The sequence below is a fragment of the Clytia hemisphaerica genome, unplaced genomic scaffold (genome assembly GCF_902728285.1).
Source record: "Clytia hemisphaerica strain Z4C2 unplaced genomic scaffold, Clytia hemisphaerica genome assembly, whole genome shotgun sequence".
NCBI classification, from domain to species: domain Eukaryota; kingdom Metazoa; phylum Cnidaria; class Hydrozoa; order Leptothecata; family Clytiidae; genus Clytia; species Clytia hemisphaerica.
This window is the reverse complement of record NW_027103890.1, coordinates 1,094,791-1,113,647: the sequence shown is the minus strand read 5'-3', so window position 1 is coordinate 1,113,647 and position 18,857 is coordinate 1,094,791. Positions and strand designations below refer to the sequence as shown.

At 36.1% G+C, this 18,857-nt stretch overlaps 2 protein-coding genes and 1 long non-coding RNA gene across 3 annotated transcripts; all 3 read right to left on the bottom strand.

Moving 5' to 3' along the window:
* Nucleotides 1–1,405: 1,405 nt before the first annotated feature.
* LOC136808614 (uncharacterized) lies at nt 1,406–7,091 on the bottom strand. Its single transcript, XR_010846906.1, has 2 exons — nt 6,923–7,091; nt 1,406–2,033 (listed from the first exon to the last, which is right to left on the bottom strand). It is a non-coding gene; the product is annotated as an uncharacterized lncRNA (long non-coding RNA).
* Nucleotides 7,092–10,920: 3,829 nt separating this feature from the next.
* LOC136808671 (uncharacterized) lies at nt 10,921–11,988 on the bottom strand. The gene is made up of 2 exons (XM_067065219.1): nt 11,907–11,988; nt 10,921–11,614 (listed from the first exon to the last, which is right to left on the bottom strand). Exons 1-2 carry the CDS (start codon nt 11,938–11,940, stop codon nt 11,127–11,129), a joined length of 522 nt encoding a protein of 173 aa, XP_066921320.1. The 5' UTR covers nt 11,941–11,988; the 3' UTR covers nt 10,921–11,126.
* A 4,044-nt stretch (nt 11,989–16,032) lies between these two features.
* Nucleotides 16,033–17,037, bottom strand: LOC136808670 (uncharacterized). The gene is made up of 2 exons (XM_067065218.1): nt 16,946–17,037; nt 16,033–16,724 (listed from the first exon to the last, which is right to left on the bottom strand). Exons 1-2 carry the CDS (start codon nt 16,977–16,979, stop codon nt 16,237–16,239), a joined length of 522 nt encoding a protein of 173 aa, XP_066921319.1. The 5' UTR covers nt 16,980–17,037; the 3' UTR covers nt 16,033–16,236.
* Between the last annotated feature and the right edge of the window lie 1,820 nt (nt 17,038–18,857).

The following is an 18,857-nucleotide window of genomic DNA, read 5'->3' as shown; positions in this document are numbered from 1 at the left end:
TGACACAGAGGAGTCTAATTCAAAATATAACATGCTACAGTATCTGCTTTTTAATAGTCTGCTTAACATCAATATCGTGCTTATGTGAAACAACCAGAAGATGAAATTGTTTTTAAAAATAGTGAAAACAAATGACTAAGGCATTCTTTTGAAGTCACTGGTCGGTGCGACGAAGTATTCACTTTTGGAGGGTCGATTGTTCTGTTCCACCATGTTATCGATGAATGCAACGCATTTAAAATCAGACGACACAAAGAAGAATCTTTTTGTGTTCAGCGCATCACTGAGGTAACAAGACAACAAAAACACGGGAAAGTAAAAATTCTCAGAGAAAAAAGGCTCAGGTGTAAATAAGACGGTACTCAGGCCACAGACAAGTGTAGGGTTTTCTATTTTATTTTTGTCTCATCTCTTGAGAGACTGTATTGAACATTCAAAAGATGTTATAAAGACGTAAGAATTAATCCCTTCAAAAGTAAACCTCTCGATGTATATAAGAGTGTCTGTGTAGACCTCACGTGAACTTTCAGACTGATGACGTCAACGTGCGGTCATTCAATCACTCAAGCCGACGAGTTGCATAAATCTCATACCACCATCTCACGGTGATGACTTAAAGTCCAAATTCATTCAGTGTAGTGGGTCAAAGAATCGACGAGAGCAAAGAGAATATAAAAACATATGTCCTCTTTGATGAAAACTGTATCTGTTTTAGGGGCTAGTTTTACTCGGGTGAGTTAAGGCATGTCCCAAATATATTTTGCGTGACGCGCACCACTTCCCATTATTCTTTAACTCTCATATATAGCTCAAAACAATCGTATCAACGAGAAGATTTCGAAAAGAGCTGGGTTAAAAATTTACATTAAGTCAATCTGAAGATATCGATCAAAAACTGATTTTGACGTTATAAAATACATCGAAAAAACACGTCAAAAAGACAATTTAAATGACGTCATTCTTGAAAAACCGTGATGCGCGTCACGCAAAATATATTTGGGACATGCCTTAACTCACCCGAGTATCCGATCTAAACTTTTTAATTTTGTGAATAAAACACAATACCGCAAATTAAAAGGGCTGTAAATTTCTACATATGGAAAGTCAATCTCGTATCCAGAGCCACTTGCACCACGTTTTGAGTTAACTGATTCACGTGTTGAAACCTTTGTTGAATGCTAACAGGATTATGAAAAACAAACTAACAAACTGAACATAAGTTTTATAAAAAGCAATACCATATGGTAATACGAAGAGAAGAAATAGTATGACGGGAATTTTATCCTGGGATGGCTCACTATTCCTATCGTAGATTGGAAATATCATCACATTTACAAGACATCGTTGAAGTAAGGTACACGATATATTAGTGGTATCAACGGATCTAAGAAATGGCTGACAAGTGTTGAAATTTAAACTTTTTATTAGCTTAAAGAAACCTGTACAGTTTGAAAATTAAATAGAAATATCTTTATGTATTTGTGACCCAGTGTATCTTTTTGTGTCATTTTGTAGGATAATATTTCAATAATCGTGTCATTAATATAGATTTAACTTCAAAGGCCAACTTAGGGCATCGGAGTACAACTTTGAGGTATTAACGTAAAACTGACGTAACTTCTGAAGTAACTCTTTCATTTTTGTCCGGAATTTTCGGAAGATTCTTCTAGCGATAGGTATTATTAAGACCCAATTAGAAAATTTACATGCTGAAAAACTTTCTAACAAACCCAAAAATTTGGCCGAATCTAACCTAAAGTCACATTCGAAGTTAGTTGTCAAAAAGCCCTGAAACTTTTCAGTACTGATGGAAATTGTAATTTCAAAAATGTAAAAAATAACATAATCAAACAATGATTTCTACGAAATTTTTGTTAATTAAGTTTGTTGAAAGGTTATTTTCGATCCTCTAGCAGTATTTCCATATCGCTTGGTTGGTATACATCGTTGGAAGATTTCGATTGAAAAAGTTTGTTGTAATTTCTTTTGACAGCTTCACTCAACTGTTTGACCAGCGTGTCATAGCCATCAACCTGGAAAAATAAAATAATGGAATTGTGAAGCTAGTAAACTAATCATTGATGAATAATGCAAGCAGAGATTGGGACTGAGCCAACACGATGTTAATGAACTGAAAAATGAATAGACATCAATAGAGTGGGGCTCAGGCCCTCGAGCTCAGACCTCTGAATAGGGCGAGAGATTATGAGTGAGAAAAGGAAAGAAATCAGGGACTGGGAAGAAAGAGCTCGAAGGAAGAAGACCTGGAAAGGAGAGCTCGGATGGGAAGAGACTTGAAAAGGAGAACTTAAAGGAGAAGGACTTCAGGGACTTGAAAAGGAGAACTTAAAGGAGAAGGACTTCAGGGACTTGAAAAGGAGAACTTGAAGGAGAAGGACTTGAACAGAGACTATCGTTAATTACACGCCAGAGTTACTAAGTTATTTGACGTTATTTATGTTACGCTTATTTGATATTTATTGCTTAATTGAAGAAAGATCTAACTTCCCTTCGTCACACTGAAGGTGAACCAGAAGAACTCGCTTCGCAAGAATCAAAGATCCAAAAGGAGGAAGCTACATTACACCAAAGAACGAGAACAGTAAGAGATTGTAGTAGAATACTACTTAATTACATAGAAACTGAACTATTGTTGATTGGTAGTTTGGTTGATTTCGCGATTAAGGACACGTTATTTTGAAAAGGACAAAAGTAATTTTACATCAGAAAGTATTAAAAACTATCAAAACGAGAGTTTTACACAAAATCAATTATTTAAAGTTCAACGAGAAGAGAAGTTTAACGTCAAACTCTCGGTATCAATTATTCAACAAACTTGAACGCAGTGAACCTTTGCCGTAACCAAGCATTGGTTACAATTGATCCAAGCATTGGTTACAATTGATTCAAGTAAAATAATACCTAACATTGTGCAGTAAATTTTGATTTCAATTTTGTGTTTTGAATCGAAAGATAAATAAGTAAAGGAAACTAGGCAAGAGGAATACAGCATCTAGAGGTAACACATTTCGACTACTTATAAATCATTCAACATGCAACTCGCTAAAACGACAGTGTCGATGAAAGCGAAAACAAGCAAGCAATGACGAGCATCTTCAAGATGAACGTAATCCAAATGACTTTGGACGATATACCACAATTCAATGGAACCAGTAATGAAAATATCAAAAGCTATTTCGAACGTTTCGAGAGCATAGCAACCATTGGCAAGTGGAGCTCCAAAGAACGTTTGAACGTGCTAACAGCATATGGCTTACAAGGTCACGCGATGCACTATTACAGAGCGCTACCAGCAGACGTGAAGCCTTCATACAAACTGATAAAAGAGATGTTGCTGAACTACTTCTGGTCGTCCGATATCAGAATGTTAAAGAAAGCTGAACTAGTCAACCTCAAACAAGAGGAATGTTCATCACTAGATGTCTACCTTGAAAAACTCGAAGAGCTAGTGTATCAATTAAATTACAGCAATGAGCAGAAATTGGACTCACTCATCGCCGGACTGAATGAGGATTTACGAATATCAATCATTTTAAAGAGATTCAAAACCTTCAATGAAGCAGTGGCTTACATCAGATTAGAAAACGCGATCAAGCCGAATTACAATGTGAACTCCGCCAAACTGTTCAAAGAGCTGAACGAAAAGATTGACAAATTAGCAGCTGGCGCGTGTACTGTCCAATCTTCCGGTGCAACACCAAGACGACTGTCATTAAATGAGTACGCCGGTGAAAGAGATCTCGATGAACAAGTATCCGAGGTGATCGAACAAAAGTTACGAATGATAATGCCTCAAACAATCAATACGCTTGACCAACCAAAGATTGCATCAACAACAGACGGAATGAGAGCGATCGAAAGAATGCAAGCCAAAATCAAGAATCTCAAGCGACAACGGAACAGACCTCCTCAACAAAATAGAAGAATCTCCTTAGATGGACGTCGCGACACTTCAACGCGAACGCTGGTAAGAGATCAGAAACCTCGAGAATCCTCAAAAATTTACCCACAACCGAATATTATCTACCGATCACCGACAATTATTCGCCAACCACGCAAGACATTTATACAACCACCAAAGCTTCAACCGCCACCTATCATTATCGAAGTTCACTCACCACCGAGAGTTCATTACCGACCACCAAAAATTATTCGACGACCACGTATAACATATCAACAACCACCGAAGTTTCATTCACCAAGCGAAATTGTTTATGAACCGTCGAAACTTCACCCGTTGTCAAAGATTACAAACCTGTCTCCAAAGACATGCCATCTTCCGCTAAAGAAGTCGCAAGAAATGATTCAACATTCATCTAAAATTATTCAAACCCCCTCCAAGGTTATCCATCAGCCACCAAATAATTCACAGCATTTGTCAGAAATTAAGAAAACACTGTCCAAGAATGTTGAAAAGTCTTCCAGAATAAACCAGTCCGAGAATATTGTAAAGCCGTCCAAGATTGTTAAAAAGCCGTCCGAGATTGTCAAAAAGCCGTCTATAATTGTTAAAAAGTCATCCGACATTGTCAAAAAGCCGTCCGAGATTGTTAAAAATTCATCCGAAATTGTCAAAAAGCCGTCCGAGATTGTTAAAAATTCAGCCGAAATTGTCAAAAAGCCGTTCGAAATTGTCAAAGAGCCGTCCGAAGTTGTTGAAAAACCGTCCGATATTATGAAGAAGCCAACCGAGAGTATTAAAAATCCATGTTGTAGTGTTCAAGAGCCGTCCAAGAATATTGAACACCCGAAGAATATTCCGAAATCATACGAGAGTGTTCAAATATCCACAAAACAGTCGACAGAATGTATGAGGTTTCAACTGAAATGCCGAAAATACCAGATAAATCGAAGCAGAAACAAGATACAACTGAGTCTGCTACTGAAAATAATCTTACCAACGTTGTACATCCTGATTATGAATATCATATCGTTGATAAATCTTACAATACAATACCAAGAGGAAAGCGAGCAGCAACCAGAAATCAGTGAAATAATTCTCAACGATGATAAAATATACGACCAGAAAAACCAATGGCACAACCGAAAGATCTACGAGTACAAGAAAAGAATTTCTGAAAAACAACAAATTTATCCAAGAAACAAAAATAAACTTCGTTCATTGTGTTAAGTACTCAATACTTAACCATGCTTGATAAAGTTGATATTTAATGAAACACGAATATTTAAAGAACTGCACAGAGCACCAAACCAAAAAAAAAAGAAGTGTTATATCGAGTCAAAATTGCGTACATTGAGAAGGACAGTTAACCCACTACAATCAAGACAAAATTTAGCGCAGAGAAATTGTTGAATAAATTTAGAGATGTCGAATAGAATGCAGATTTGTTTACCGAATGAAACTAACAATTACCTAAAGACTGAAATGTTAAAAGAGAAACTGAAATTGGACAAATAGTTTATTGGTTTTATGAAATTTTTAAGAGAATAAATTGAGTTTATGTAATATTTATGAATCAGACGATAATTTGTAATTTAGTTATTTTCAAATAAAATATTTCAGCATTAGAAATTGTTAATTATACGTAAAATTTGATATATAAAGGACCGACATCAAAGATGAAAACAACTTGAAGGCCTGCGAAGATGAAAACTTGACATGCAGTCCAAAATACACCGATCATGTAATGTTTTAATTTAGTGACGAAAACGTCACTTGTCAAACAATGAGGAAGTGAAGTCATATCAGTGTACTAACTAAAATCCAGAGAAGAATAAACCATTAAAACGGTTATGAAAACTCGATAAGTAAACAACCGCACAATTGAGCACTTAATTGCACCAAAACATCAGCACGAAAGCAAAAGCATTAAAAAGTTAATGATTCCTGAAAGAAAGAAGTAAGCGAAACCACGGTCCCAAATTTTTTTTGAAGTGACGAGGACGTCACTTGTCGAACGTCGGAGATGTGAAGCTAGTAAACTAATCATTGATGAATAATGCAAGCAGAGATTGGGACTGAGCCAACACGATGTTAATGAACTGAAAAATGAATAGACATCAATAGAGTGGGGCTCAGGCCCTCGAGCTCAGACCTCTGAATAGGGCGAGAGATTATGAGTGAGAAAAGGAAAGAAATCAGGGACTGGGAAGAAAGAGCTCGAAGGAAGAAGACCTGGAAAGGAGAGCTCGGATGGGAAGAGACTTGAAAAGGAGAACTTAAAGGAGAAGGACTTCAGGGACTTGAAAAGGAGAACTTAAAGGAGAAGGACTTCAGGGACTTGAAAAGGAGAACTTGAAGGAGAAGGACTTGAACAGAGACTATCGTTAATTACACGCCAGAGTTACTAAGTTATTTGACGTTATTTATGTTACGCTTATTTGATATTTATTGCTTAATTGAAGAAACAGAATTGATGTTGATTGAAATTTATTAGCGTACCTTTACTACGTGTCCATAGACTTATCCCCAATAAGGGATACCCTGATCGAAGGAACAGATAAGTGATCTGAGAGGTCCCCTCAATAACTAAAGGGTGACCCCAATCGCCTAACTTCCCTTCGTCACAGAATTACTTTTTTCATGAATGTCAATTTTCCCCGAGGGGCTGAAATTAATGAAATTATGAAATTATTTCCTGTTAGACCCCTGTGACATGTAGGGGGGAATTGTAACAAAATTTCAAAGCTAGAGACCAATGGAATTACGAAATTGTTATCAGAATGACTTACGGAATTTCACAAGCAAAGATGCGAAATTCTTTAGTATTTCGGAGATCAGAAGCCTCGTGACCTCATCTAAAGAATATTCAAAGAAAGGTCTTCCGGCAGGGTCGACATTCAAATCCTTTAGTTTCCACCAGTAGGTGATTTTTTTTACTGGATTTCCGATACATTGGGTGAAAGTTTAAATAGCAAATCAACAAAAGGAGAAACTTACAACTCCTTTTTGAAGAACTTCTCTTTTACATCCAAAAATTGAGAAATAAGCGCCTGTAGTGCACGAATATTCGTCAGATGCAGGGCGTGATTCCACCAAACAAATCACTGCCACCATCAACACCAAGAGAATTGCAGTAATTTTCATTATGTTTATTTTTCCTTGTTTTTCTATTTATAAAAATTGAAAATATAATCTCGTTAAATAACATAAGTACAGACTTCTTCGCGGAAAAGAACACAGCAAGACACACAAATCGCCCGTGGGCGTTCGGTTAATACGGGCTAATACAACCATGCGAACTTTTCTTTTTTCATGAATGATTGATCGATCCCACTCCCAAGGTTTGCCGTTTGGTAAACACCCTTAACCTTCAGTTAAAGAAGAGAGTCTATCAACATGCTTCCCTAACACCCTGCCTGCAAATGATTGGAATTGGAAGACAGTCCATTGCGGTGCAAGTTTATGATTGAGATTGTCATACTACCAGTCGGTAGAATGTTAGGTTGAATATTGTATACCGAGTTTATCGTTCTACAACTGCATTTTTGGCTTTACCCTGATCCTTCATTGCGCGAAAAGAAGTATTATAGTTGAGTTTTTGGTTTGCTTATTTGAAATAAGGTAAGAAAGCCACCTGTCAGTTAAATAAAAATAAACATGTAGGTAAGGAGGTCTCAGAACCAAGAAACTTCGCATGATAAAATCAACCAAAAACTTTGTCAATAAAACCTGTTAATATCTAGCTTAAATAGCAGCGATGATGAGTTGCCAAAAAACTGGAGCTTATTTTTCAAATAAAAAGTAGCGCGTTAAATACTTTAATAGCCTTTGTTGCTGCATGAAATAAACAACAGGCCCGGTGGTACAACAGTTAAAGTAGGGAGACAGAAGGCTCAAAATGAGATAGAATTTGGAATTTTAGGAATTTGAGAAAAAATTCTCATTTCTTCAAAAGTGAAGTCTTCCCAGTCTCCCAACTTCCGCCGGGCCTGACGCCGGACCTGACTCATTACATTACGCTCAGTACCTCAAAACGAGACAATGTTTCTGTCGTATATAATTCTTAAAGATAACGCCAACAAATGAATCATCTCTTGTGAGAACTCTCTTTCAAATACGATGTTTAAAACTTTCCACAGAGAAAAAGCTCTTTCATTCAGACGTGGCATGGGCTTATAAAGAAAACATTAGGTCCCACATCCCTACGTAAAGACAAAAAATTTGTATCAAAAATTCAATAATGGTAGGATTTCCGTATACTCTTATTTCTCCACAGGTTTCGAGGGTAACAGCGAAGGTTTTCTATTGCAAATCCACAAATCAAATTATAAAAATAGAAACACAAGAAAATTAGATGAAAAGATATTATAAATATTTTAAGTCTAAATTCGATATAATAATTTGATGTTGAAATATAAGAGTTTTGGCTTAAATTCTCACGTCAGCCAATTTGTGGGCTCATCGTGGGAAATTTATTCTTCGACGTCATTTGAAAGAAATCTTTCGGAAATTATCCTGATTATTGCCTGGTAGCTGCAACATAGAAAACACATCCAGTTATCAACAAGACCCAGCCCAGATAATTCTTTTTTGAAATTTTCATTATTTTAGGGATATTTTTTCCACTTTATATCTTTTCGGCTCTTTTATTGTCTTTTTCTTCGAAAATACGATTAAAAAGTGAGAGAAAAGAAATTTGCATCACTTTGATTTTAGCACCAATATGGTTTGAGGGTTAATTCATTTCGAAAATCGAACAATAATAGTCGCTTGTCTCTTTGAGAAAGGTTTTTGTATTAGCCTCTTAAGTGATGGTGAAAAACAAATTTTGGGAATTTGAATTAAAAAACAAGTAACTAATTTTGCATTGAGATATTAAAAATTAATTTGAAAATAATCCATTAATTTACGCCTTGATTTTTTTGAAAATAAGGAAATGAGAATGTTTAAAAGACGTTATATGTACGTTATATGTACGACCTTCTTTCGAAATAGGATGTTAAGAGAGCTTAACCACCTGCATACGGATGGGCAAATCTCTTAGAATGAGAAATAACTGATTTCCTAACCAAAACAAGGGAAGAAGAGGATATGATTTTACTGGTTTCATACACGTTTTTATAAGAACAAACTATATAAGAACATATGGCTAAATTTGATGGCTAAATGCTAAAGAACAAGTTTAAGAGCGTCTTTGTGAACTGCAAAACATTCGGATTTCTAAGGAAATGGTAGACTGGAGTCGTTTATAATGCGTGTAATACTAATAATATCAATACTAATAATAATAATACGGGATTTAGTTTATATAAACGACTGGAAGAATCCGGTGTTCCAGCCTTATAGATACAGGGGCTAGCTACGCAGAAACTTGCGTAGCGAGAAAACAATTTATCAAGCAACAACAAACTCTCAAAACGAAATCAACTCAAATGAAAAACTTTCAATACACAAATCCACACATATTTTTTTTCTCCAGAATTATTTTGAGCAGGAAAAAATTAAAATTGCAATATTGACACTTTTCTTTTGTTTGGAGTTAGTGCACAAAGGTTTCTAGACGACTAAAATTGTTCCATTCATTACTTTTTGCTTTATTTCTACTATGTATAAATTAGTCGTCTAGCTTGCTAGACTAAGGAAATGGCACAAAAATACTCAAATTGTGAAAATAAGAACAATTAAGTACAAAAATTAATTCAAAGAGTTAAAGACATTTTTTTAAGCTTAAAAATCAAAAAGTTTATAACATCTAAAGGCTTCAGAAATTTCGGATGTTCTTATAAAAAGTGCGTACTCTTATTAAACTTCCCTTTCTTTTTACCTAGGTATCAACAAGTGGAACATTACCATGAATGCCTTTTTGGTTTAACTCTTTTTGATTTAATGAAAAATTATTAATCTCCTTAAAAATCTTAGCATATTTCAAATTAGTAGGGCAATTTAGAATCATGTTACACCTATATGATTACTTGGACCAGATGGCTTTACACGTTTTTTTTTTATAAGAACGTCAAAAATTTTCGAAGCCTTCGGATGTTCTTAGTTTTTTGGATTTGAAGCCTAAAAATGTTCTTAAAATGTTCTTATTTTCAGCATTTTTTGAGCATTTTGATGTAATTTCTTAAGAAATTGCATGTTTTTAAGTCTCCAAAGCCTTAGTATGTTCTTAGAATGTTCTTAAATTTTTGGGCCTCGAAGCCTTATGTTCTTATATAGTTTGTTCTTATAAAAAAAAAACGTGTATTGATTTTCAAGCTGCTGTTTTTCTTTTACTAATATGATAATCCCCTGATTTGATCTTTAAGACTTTTGCCAAAAACAACGGCAAAGTTTCTACTAGCTCGAAATATCGTCTAGAAACACTGTTGCTCGTAATGAATTATCAAAATGGGAGTAGAATATTGTTGTCTTCGGCTCTGAACCCTTCCAACTATTTAAACCTTCCTAGCAATTCTAAATTCGCTTGTTTACAGTCTTAGCTGGGTTAGTTGCATCGGTTAAACTTCATAACCTTCACTTGCTGAATGACAAATCCCTGAAAAGAAACACTTACACAATAAAAAATCTCCCACAAAATACACCCTACTAAGAAGGTGCTAATTGTTTTATAGGTAATAAAATGAAGGAGTTGAATACAATGGGGATGTGAACCCCCTGTTTTTATGGCTAAGTTTAAGAGTAGTATTGTTTACATCTTGACTAAATTCAGTTCTTAAGATTTTATTGGCTTTCCAGAGATTTCATGGTATTTCTATCATTTGGAATGATTTTCTGTTCTTTGATACATGAATCTCCGATACTAAATCTTATGAAAATTCTCAGCCTTGATACGACTTAAGAGGCAGGTTATCCATCCAAAGAATTAGTTTGTCCAATGGGTAAAAATGGTTTGACAGGCTTTTATAGTGGTACATATTATTTACTAAAGACTAAATTCTTTCAGAATTGAATTTTCTAGACAGCTTGTAAATATATTTGGACACGATTTTGAGTAGAGAGAGATTGGCTTTATTGCATTTAAATAGTGAAATATACAATGTGACAGAATAAAAAAAATCTAAGTTGAGAGAAAGATATGCGTAAAATCAAGAAAATTTGAGAGTTTAAAAAGATATTGAAGAAAATGTTTTCGTTTTTAGTTTGTTGTCAATTTTGACTGCCTCTGAGATCTTCTTGCAGTTTAAATCGATTTCGATTCTTAGTGTTTTGGTGGGGATTCTGGTTCGGTCTTGTATTTTCCTTGGTACAAACAGGCGTTCCATTTCTCGTTGAACAAAAGTCCTGATGGGCAAGCGATACATCCGACAGTTTGTCCGTGGAAGCAAGCGACGTATTGTCGTGGTTCATGGTCGTCTTTGATGTTTCCACTGAAGTGTGGTCCACGGGCTGGGCATTTGTCTGGGCAAGCGAAGGTGGTTGCTGGTTCCCATGGTTGTGTGGTGACACATTCATCTTTTCGGTTGTACAAACATTGGTTGCATCCTTCGCTGAATTCCAAGGACAATGGGAAGCATGGTTGGCAGGAAGCTAATCCGTTGGAGCATTGGAGGAAGTAGTTGGCTCTGTATCGGCCATAGTAGATGTATTCGAAGTTTCCGTCAGATTTTCCTTTGCAGAGGGAGTCTGGGCATGGGACAGCTGGTGGTGTGGTACCAGTTTGGGTTCCGACTTCGAGGGAGTAGGCAGCTAAGAATTAAGAATTGCTTTGTTAGTTTACAATGCATGTGGAAAGATATTTGAACATCATTTCAATTGTATTAAATTATTTCAATGGTATAAGTTGGGTTGAAGTCAAGATTACTTCATATTCTAGACATTCTTGAAAAAGAAAGATTACAAATTATAAATATTGAGCTTTGCTTCTAATAGGCTAAATACCCTAATTTGCACATAGCTACGATTCAATAAAATAGTATTCCTTGAATTGTCCTTCCACTATAACCTCAGGACGGACAAAAAAATATAATAAAATGCTTACCAGCCACAAGAGTGATGAAAATAAAAGTCTTCATTTTTGTTGTCTTTTTTTTCTTGAAGTTGTTGTCTTCAGATGCAAGATGATTTTGAAATACAAAACTCCACGTTTTTATACTGGAGGCCTATCATGGAAAATCATTTTCTAATTGGTTTGATTATATAAGTTTCCGGGTAAAGTAAAAATAATGTCGATGCGCTTTGAGGAAGTGCTGTATTATCATTTTGTCAAACAATCTGTTTCCCATCTCATGCAATAAAATTCCTTAAAATCACGCTAATGACCACGTGATAAGAGATATCTCTTCTAACCATGCCTCGTCCCATACTGTTATTGATAGTCTCGGAAGTTACAGAGTTTCATCTCATCAGACTTTGTTACTACAATACATGATAATATAAATGTGATGTAACGAAGAATTATAATAAGCTAAATTATGATGTTATGCGCGCTCGGTAATTATGATTTCCAGGTAATTAAAGTGAGATTAGTGGTTTGTTTGGAAATCGGTGTTTCTGATACCCGGGGGGGGGGGTACGTTAGGGTGGGTTGCGAGCTGACGGGGGGGGTGGCCGCCCGACTTTCGAACTTTTGACCCTTACCGGGACTAAAAAGGAGAAAACAAAGGAAAATTTTGGGAATTTTACGACCCTTAGCGGGACAAATTCGACCAATTTTGACCAAATTTTGATCTTTCAGGGGGTAAAAAGTTGAAAATTTCCTATTTTTCCGACCCTTAGTGGGACTGAAATTAGATTTTCTGATTTTTCCGACCCTTAGCGGGACTTTGGAAGTCCAAAAAAGGTACCCTTAAGGGTGGCACATACCGTACTCTTTATTGCCTAAGTACCCCCCGGGTTTTGATACTACTTAAAATCTGTATTGTAATGATGATACGTTATAGTACCGCGCGTACCACAGTTTAGTACTTTCTGAAATCCAACCTGTGGAGACGGACAATAAGAATTTTATCCTGCCTGGTCTCAATCATATTACTGTCCAAAGAACCGAAGATATTAAGTTTAAGCATATTATCAATATCAATAATTTGGCACTTTTCCTTTGGGTAAATCAGAATTCAGCTTTAACCTTACAATTGCTCAGCTTATTGGTGAAACCAAGAGAATATACAAGGGGACCCAATACACGAAATTTTACAAACGTTTTGTTGACTTCTTTTCATGATTCATGATACAAATAAAGCAGTTCTGAATAAAACTAATGAGATAACAACATTCTATGCTCGCTTACCCTAACCGCACTTACGAGTCCTAAGAAGGACGAAGCACGCAATTAGATAAATTTTTTTATGATGAATTTTATGTAAAGTTTGAAAATTGAACAAAGACTCCAAAAGATTTCCAATCAAATACGGGTAGTATTATATAGTTATGAGACCATATGAAGCCTATATGCTAAATTTCAGTCACGCATACTGTTTTAACAGGATAAAAAGTGGACTCTACGAGACTAATAACTTATGCAGAACGCTTCAAGGTACATCTCGCTATGTTTGAGTATCATAAAACAGTAAGTAAAATGATAGTTCTAGATAACTAGAGAGGGCAAATTGCTTTTAAAGTATATAATCCTATCATGTTGAATTCCGTGAAGGACCGTCTAACTCAGACCGTGTCCTTGCTTTACGTAGGATCTTGGAAGACTTTATAATCACAAAAAAGGGGCGATCACCCCGTTTCCACAAAGTTTTTGAATTTTTTAATCGTGACCGTACGTTCCTAATTCTCTTCAAGTATGGTATTCCTTAAACTTTAGTCAATGCCATTAAATTAATGTATCGAGATACTCCTGTGATGGTTACATCCCGCAAAGGACAAGCTGATATTTTCTAAATCGGAATCGGGGTTCTTCAAGGCAATCCTTAAGCACCTTTTTTCTTTATAATTGTGCTGGACTACTACTATTGCTATTGACCATGGTCTTACTTTAAAACGTCGTCGCATAGGAGACACCCTCCTGAGCGACGAGCTGATCAAGACGATAAGGCGATATTGTTCTACTGGAAAACCATATTGATGCTGCTTAGACTCTTCTTCGTTCTGTAGAACTGGCATGTCCGAATCTAGGTCTATTCTTAAATGCCAAAAAAAAATAATCAATCCACATCAACCGCACTAATGACGACAAACTGTTTTCCTCGGATGGTTCAAAGATCGAAAGAGTTGACGATTTTCTTTCTTGGAAGTTACACTGAAACGGATCACGATATATGAACGTCAGAATAGCCTAAGCGTGGAATACTCTTCATTCCCTTCGCAAAGCATGGAAAGCAAACATTTTGAAAACCTACCAAAACTAAAGGTCGCTACCCACTCAGCATTTTATGGTCGTCGAACAAGGCGCACGGCTCAATTATTGCATAAATTACATAAATCAAGCCTTCAAAGGCTGTCGCTTTGAGCGCAACAAGAGTTTTTTCGCTGAGTTGTGCAGCTTCCCTATTGTTCTTTTTTAATCAGCCAATCAGATGAGACATTTAACTTTCTTGTACCGTGTGCAAAAAAAGTCAACAATAGGAAAAAGAAAAAATGTGCAGAATATCTCCCCTTTATTTTGGATCAGTGGAATGAGAAAAGCGTTCAGCGACCAAAGCGCCCGAGCCGTGCGCCTTGTTCGACGACCATAAAATGCTGAGTGGGTAGCGACCTTAAAGTGTTCAAAACCTATGTTGAATCTATACTGTTATATGGCTCTGAATCTTGGACCTTAAACACCTCAAGAGCAAAACGCCCCGACGGTACATATACAAGAATACTATGGGTAGCCTTTGATATCTCTTGGAAGAATCATCAATCTATTGTTCAATCTATGGTAAATTACCCCGCATTTCAAAAGTTGTCCGTCGCCAACGCTTAGCTTTAGCCATCATGTTTTAAGACACAATAAACCTGCTGGAAAACTACTGAGCTGGATCCCCGGAGAAGATGACCTAGCATCACCCTGTGCAAAATCATTGAAGATAACACTGGAATCAGTTGCATAGATCTCACAACAGCCATGAGAAAAGGAGAAACAGCTATGTATTGACTTAAACAAATGCATCAAGTAAAAATAAGTGAGAGAGGACCGGAAAATGGAAAATGACTTTTGGAATCATTCAGTATATCTGACGATTATGTAAACATGATATTTAAGTAATGTCTTTTTAAATGTTTTTTACGATGAAGATATTTCACCTTTTCGCTAATTTTTAGCAATTTTAATCAATATTTGGGCCCAACTAACACCCCTGTTTCACAGCCCCGCTGGAACTTTTTTATCAGTGGGGATGAAAATTCTTATTGAAATCCCAATGGGAGTAAAGATTCTATTGCTCTAAGGTAAAAAAATTCAGTGGGATGGTTTTAGAGTGCATTCTTTTCCATTCAATTTCAAATGGGATGAAAACCAAAACAATGTACTGAAATTGTTGGGTATTTTCCCACAGGGGAAGCCATTTTAGCCAAATTTTCCAGTATAACTGGGGTCCCACCGAGTTTGTGACACAGGGGTGTCAAATAAAACAGCGTTTCAATATGTCGGGTTGTTATTTGCTACAATACCAAAATTAAATACAAATTTCCAAATTCTGCCCGGGTGGAAAAATGAGATTAATTCTGACCGGGTCCACTCATTATTCCATTGTGCTTAAAATTAGACCGTTTTTTTGGCAATTATTTTCAACAATTTACTCACTGGGGTCGATCTGACCGCTTCACTGTTACAAAAGTGTACCGTCAAATTTTATTTTCCCTATGTCTGAAAGCTCAACAAAATAGATTTCTGATTCCCAATTATTGAAAATATGAATAAGAATGTTGACTAGGTTGAAGTACTATCAATTTTATCTATTGAATCATTTTTTTGTATACAAAATTAATGGCACGAGCATGGAATACAGCACTAAAAGGTTCCAGCCCTTCCGCAACAAACCGCTAGATTATACCACCAGGAGGGAGGAACCTTATAAAAAGAAAAACAAGAAAACAATTAAATCATCTTCTCAGGAGATTATTTGGAAGAGTGCAGTGATACTAGTAGTGAAACTAGTGAACGATTTGATGAAATTTTTTGATGTTTTGAAAAGAGATGTCAGTTGATTTGTATTCCATATATTAAAAAGACATGATTTTAGTAGAGAGAGATTGGTTTTATTGCATTTAAATACTTTAATATACAATGTGACAGAATAAAAAAGTTTCAGTCAAGAGGAGGAGAATGAGAACTTTAAAAAATGCTGAATAAAATGTTTTCGTTTTTAGTTTGTTGTCATTATTTTGATCGGCTGTTGAGATCTTCATGCCATTTGAATCGATTACAATTAAAACACCGTTTAGTGTTTTGGTGGGGATTCTGGTTCGGTCTTGTATTTTCCTTGGTACAAACAGGCGTTCCATTTCTCGTTGAACAAAAGTCCTGATGGGCAAGCGATACATCCGACAGTTTGTCCGTGGAAGCAAGCGACGTATTGTCGTGGTTCATGGTCGTCTTTGATGTTTCCACTGAAGTGTGGTCCACGGGCTGGGCATTTGTCTGGACAAGCGAAAGTGGTTGCTGGTTCCCATGGTTGTGTGGTGACGCATTCGTCTTTTCGGTTGTACAAACATTGGTTGCACCCTTCGCTGAATTCCAAGGACAATGGGAAGCATGGTTGGCAAGAAGCTAATCCGTTGGAGCATTGGAGGAAGTAGTTGGCTCTGTATCGGCCATAGTAGTGATATTCGAAGTTTCCGTCAGATTTTCCTTTGCAGAGGGAGTCTGGGCATGGGACAGCAGGTGGTGTGGTACCAGTTTGGGTTCCAACTTCGAGGGAGTAGGCAGCTGAAAAATAAGAAATGCTTTGTTAGTATACATCGGTGATCCTGACCAGTAAAAATGTTTGAACATCATTCTAATCGTATTCAACCAAGTTGAAGTCGAGATTGCTTCATTTTTTAGACATTTACGAAAATAGATAAAATAGTACTCCTTGAATTCTCCTTCAACTTTAACCTCAGAAAGGACAAAGAAATATGTATTTGTTAACAAAATAAAATGCTTACCAGCCACAAGAGTGATGAAAATAAAAGTCTTCATTTTTGTTGTCTTTTTTTTCTTGAAGTTGTTGTCTTCAGATGCAAGATGATTTTGAAATGCAAAACTTCAGGTTTTTATACTGGAGGCACATCATGATGGAAAATCTTTTTCTAATTGATTTGATTATATAAGTTTCCGGGTAAACTAAAAATAATGTCGATGCGCTTTGAGGAAGTCCTGTATTGTCATTATGTCAAACAATCTATTTCCCATCCCATGCAATAAAATTCCTTAAAATCACGCAAATGACCACGTGATAAGAGATAGCTCTGCTAACCATTCCTCGTCCCATACTGTTATTGATAGTCTCGGAAGTTACAGAGTTTCATCTCATCAGACTTTGTTACTACAATACAGGATGTTATCAATGTGATGTAACGAAGAATTATAATAAGCTAAATTATGATGTTATGAGAGCCCGGTAATTATGATTTCCAGGTGATTAAAGTGAGATTAGTGGGTTGTTTGGAAATTAGTGTTTCTGATACTATAGGCCATTTCACAGTCGAAATGGATCATGGGTAATCAGGACTGATTGCGCTCCGATAACGGCTTCCCTTTGGTTAGACTCAAAAATCTTCAAAGTTTTTCAAAACTTTTGACCTATATAGTAAGTTGTCATTAGCACGCAGTGGTCTGCACTACCCATTACTTTTTACAACTGTGAAATGGCCTATTCAAAAGCTGTATTTTAACGACACGTTATAGTACCGTATACAACAAAATTTGGCCTTCTCTAAAATCTAACCTGTGGAGACGGATAGAAAGAATTATACCCCCGTCTGATCTCAGGTTCTGGTCTCAATCACATTCATGTTCAAAGAATTGAGAGATGGAGAGTTTAGATACCCATTTTATGGAAAATCATCAAACTATTGTTCTCAAATCAATGGTGAATTGCTCAAATCTTGTCCGTCGTCAACGCTTAGTTTTAGCCGGTCATGTTTCAAGACACGAAGAAACAACTGATTTGAAGAAGATAGACGAGTTGGAAGACCTAACATCACCCTGTGCAAAATCATTGAAGATGACACTGGACTCAGTGTTAAAGATTTCACAACGGCCATGTCTGATCATGAAAAATGGAGAAACGACTAGGTATGTTTCACCCAAAAGATGTATCAAATACAAGTAAGTAAGAGAGGCTGGGAAAATGGAGAATGTCTTTTCGCTGATTTTTAGCAATTTTAATTGATAGTTAAGCTCAAAAAGAACAACTTGCTTTTATATAGTTAGTTTTTTGATACAATACCAATCAGTTCATTTCTAAAGGGAGAAAAAGCTGATATTCTGACTTTCTCATTAAATCACAAAACAATGAGAGATGGTTCTATTACATAATGGTGTGTTAAAACAAGTTTAAAAAGCTAATTACAAATTAAAAATACTTTTATCACATCTTAATTAAAAGTCCATCTGTATTTACCTAATTAGCTTCATTTTAAGCTAAATTATCTTGTGACAATAATGATTAGAGAAACTTTTTTCCCACCTTTACATGGCGTTTTATCTGGAAATTTCTGTTAAGCCTTGCCAATACTATGATCATCACAACTAAGATTCAGATATTTTTGCCACCGGAGGAAGCCTGTATACAGCTTCTTATGCTTCACGCATAAGGAAGTTGGGCAAACATCTCATAATTTTGCGCGCGTTTTTCAGTATTTTGGTTCCGCTTAACGGTATCATTCTTATCTTACGGTCTCTCTATTGTTTTATCATCACCAAAAAAACTTTTCTGGAGTTATTTTGATCTGATTACTCATTTTGAAATGTCAGTTTTTCTTTTTCTTATCCCTGGAGAGTTAAACGAATCTAAGGAAATTCCCTTTTCTGGGAAATTCCTTTTTTATACCACAAGTAGTTATTAAGCGCTCT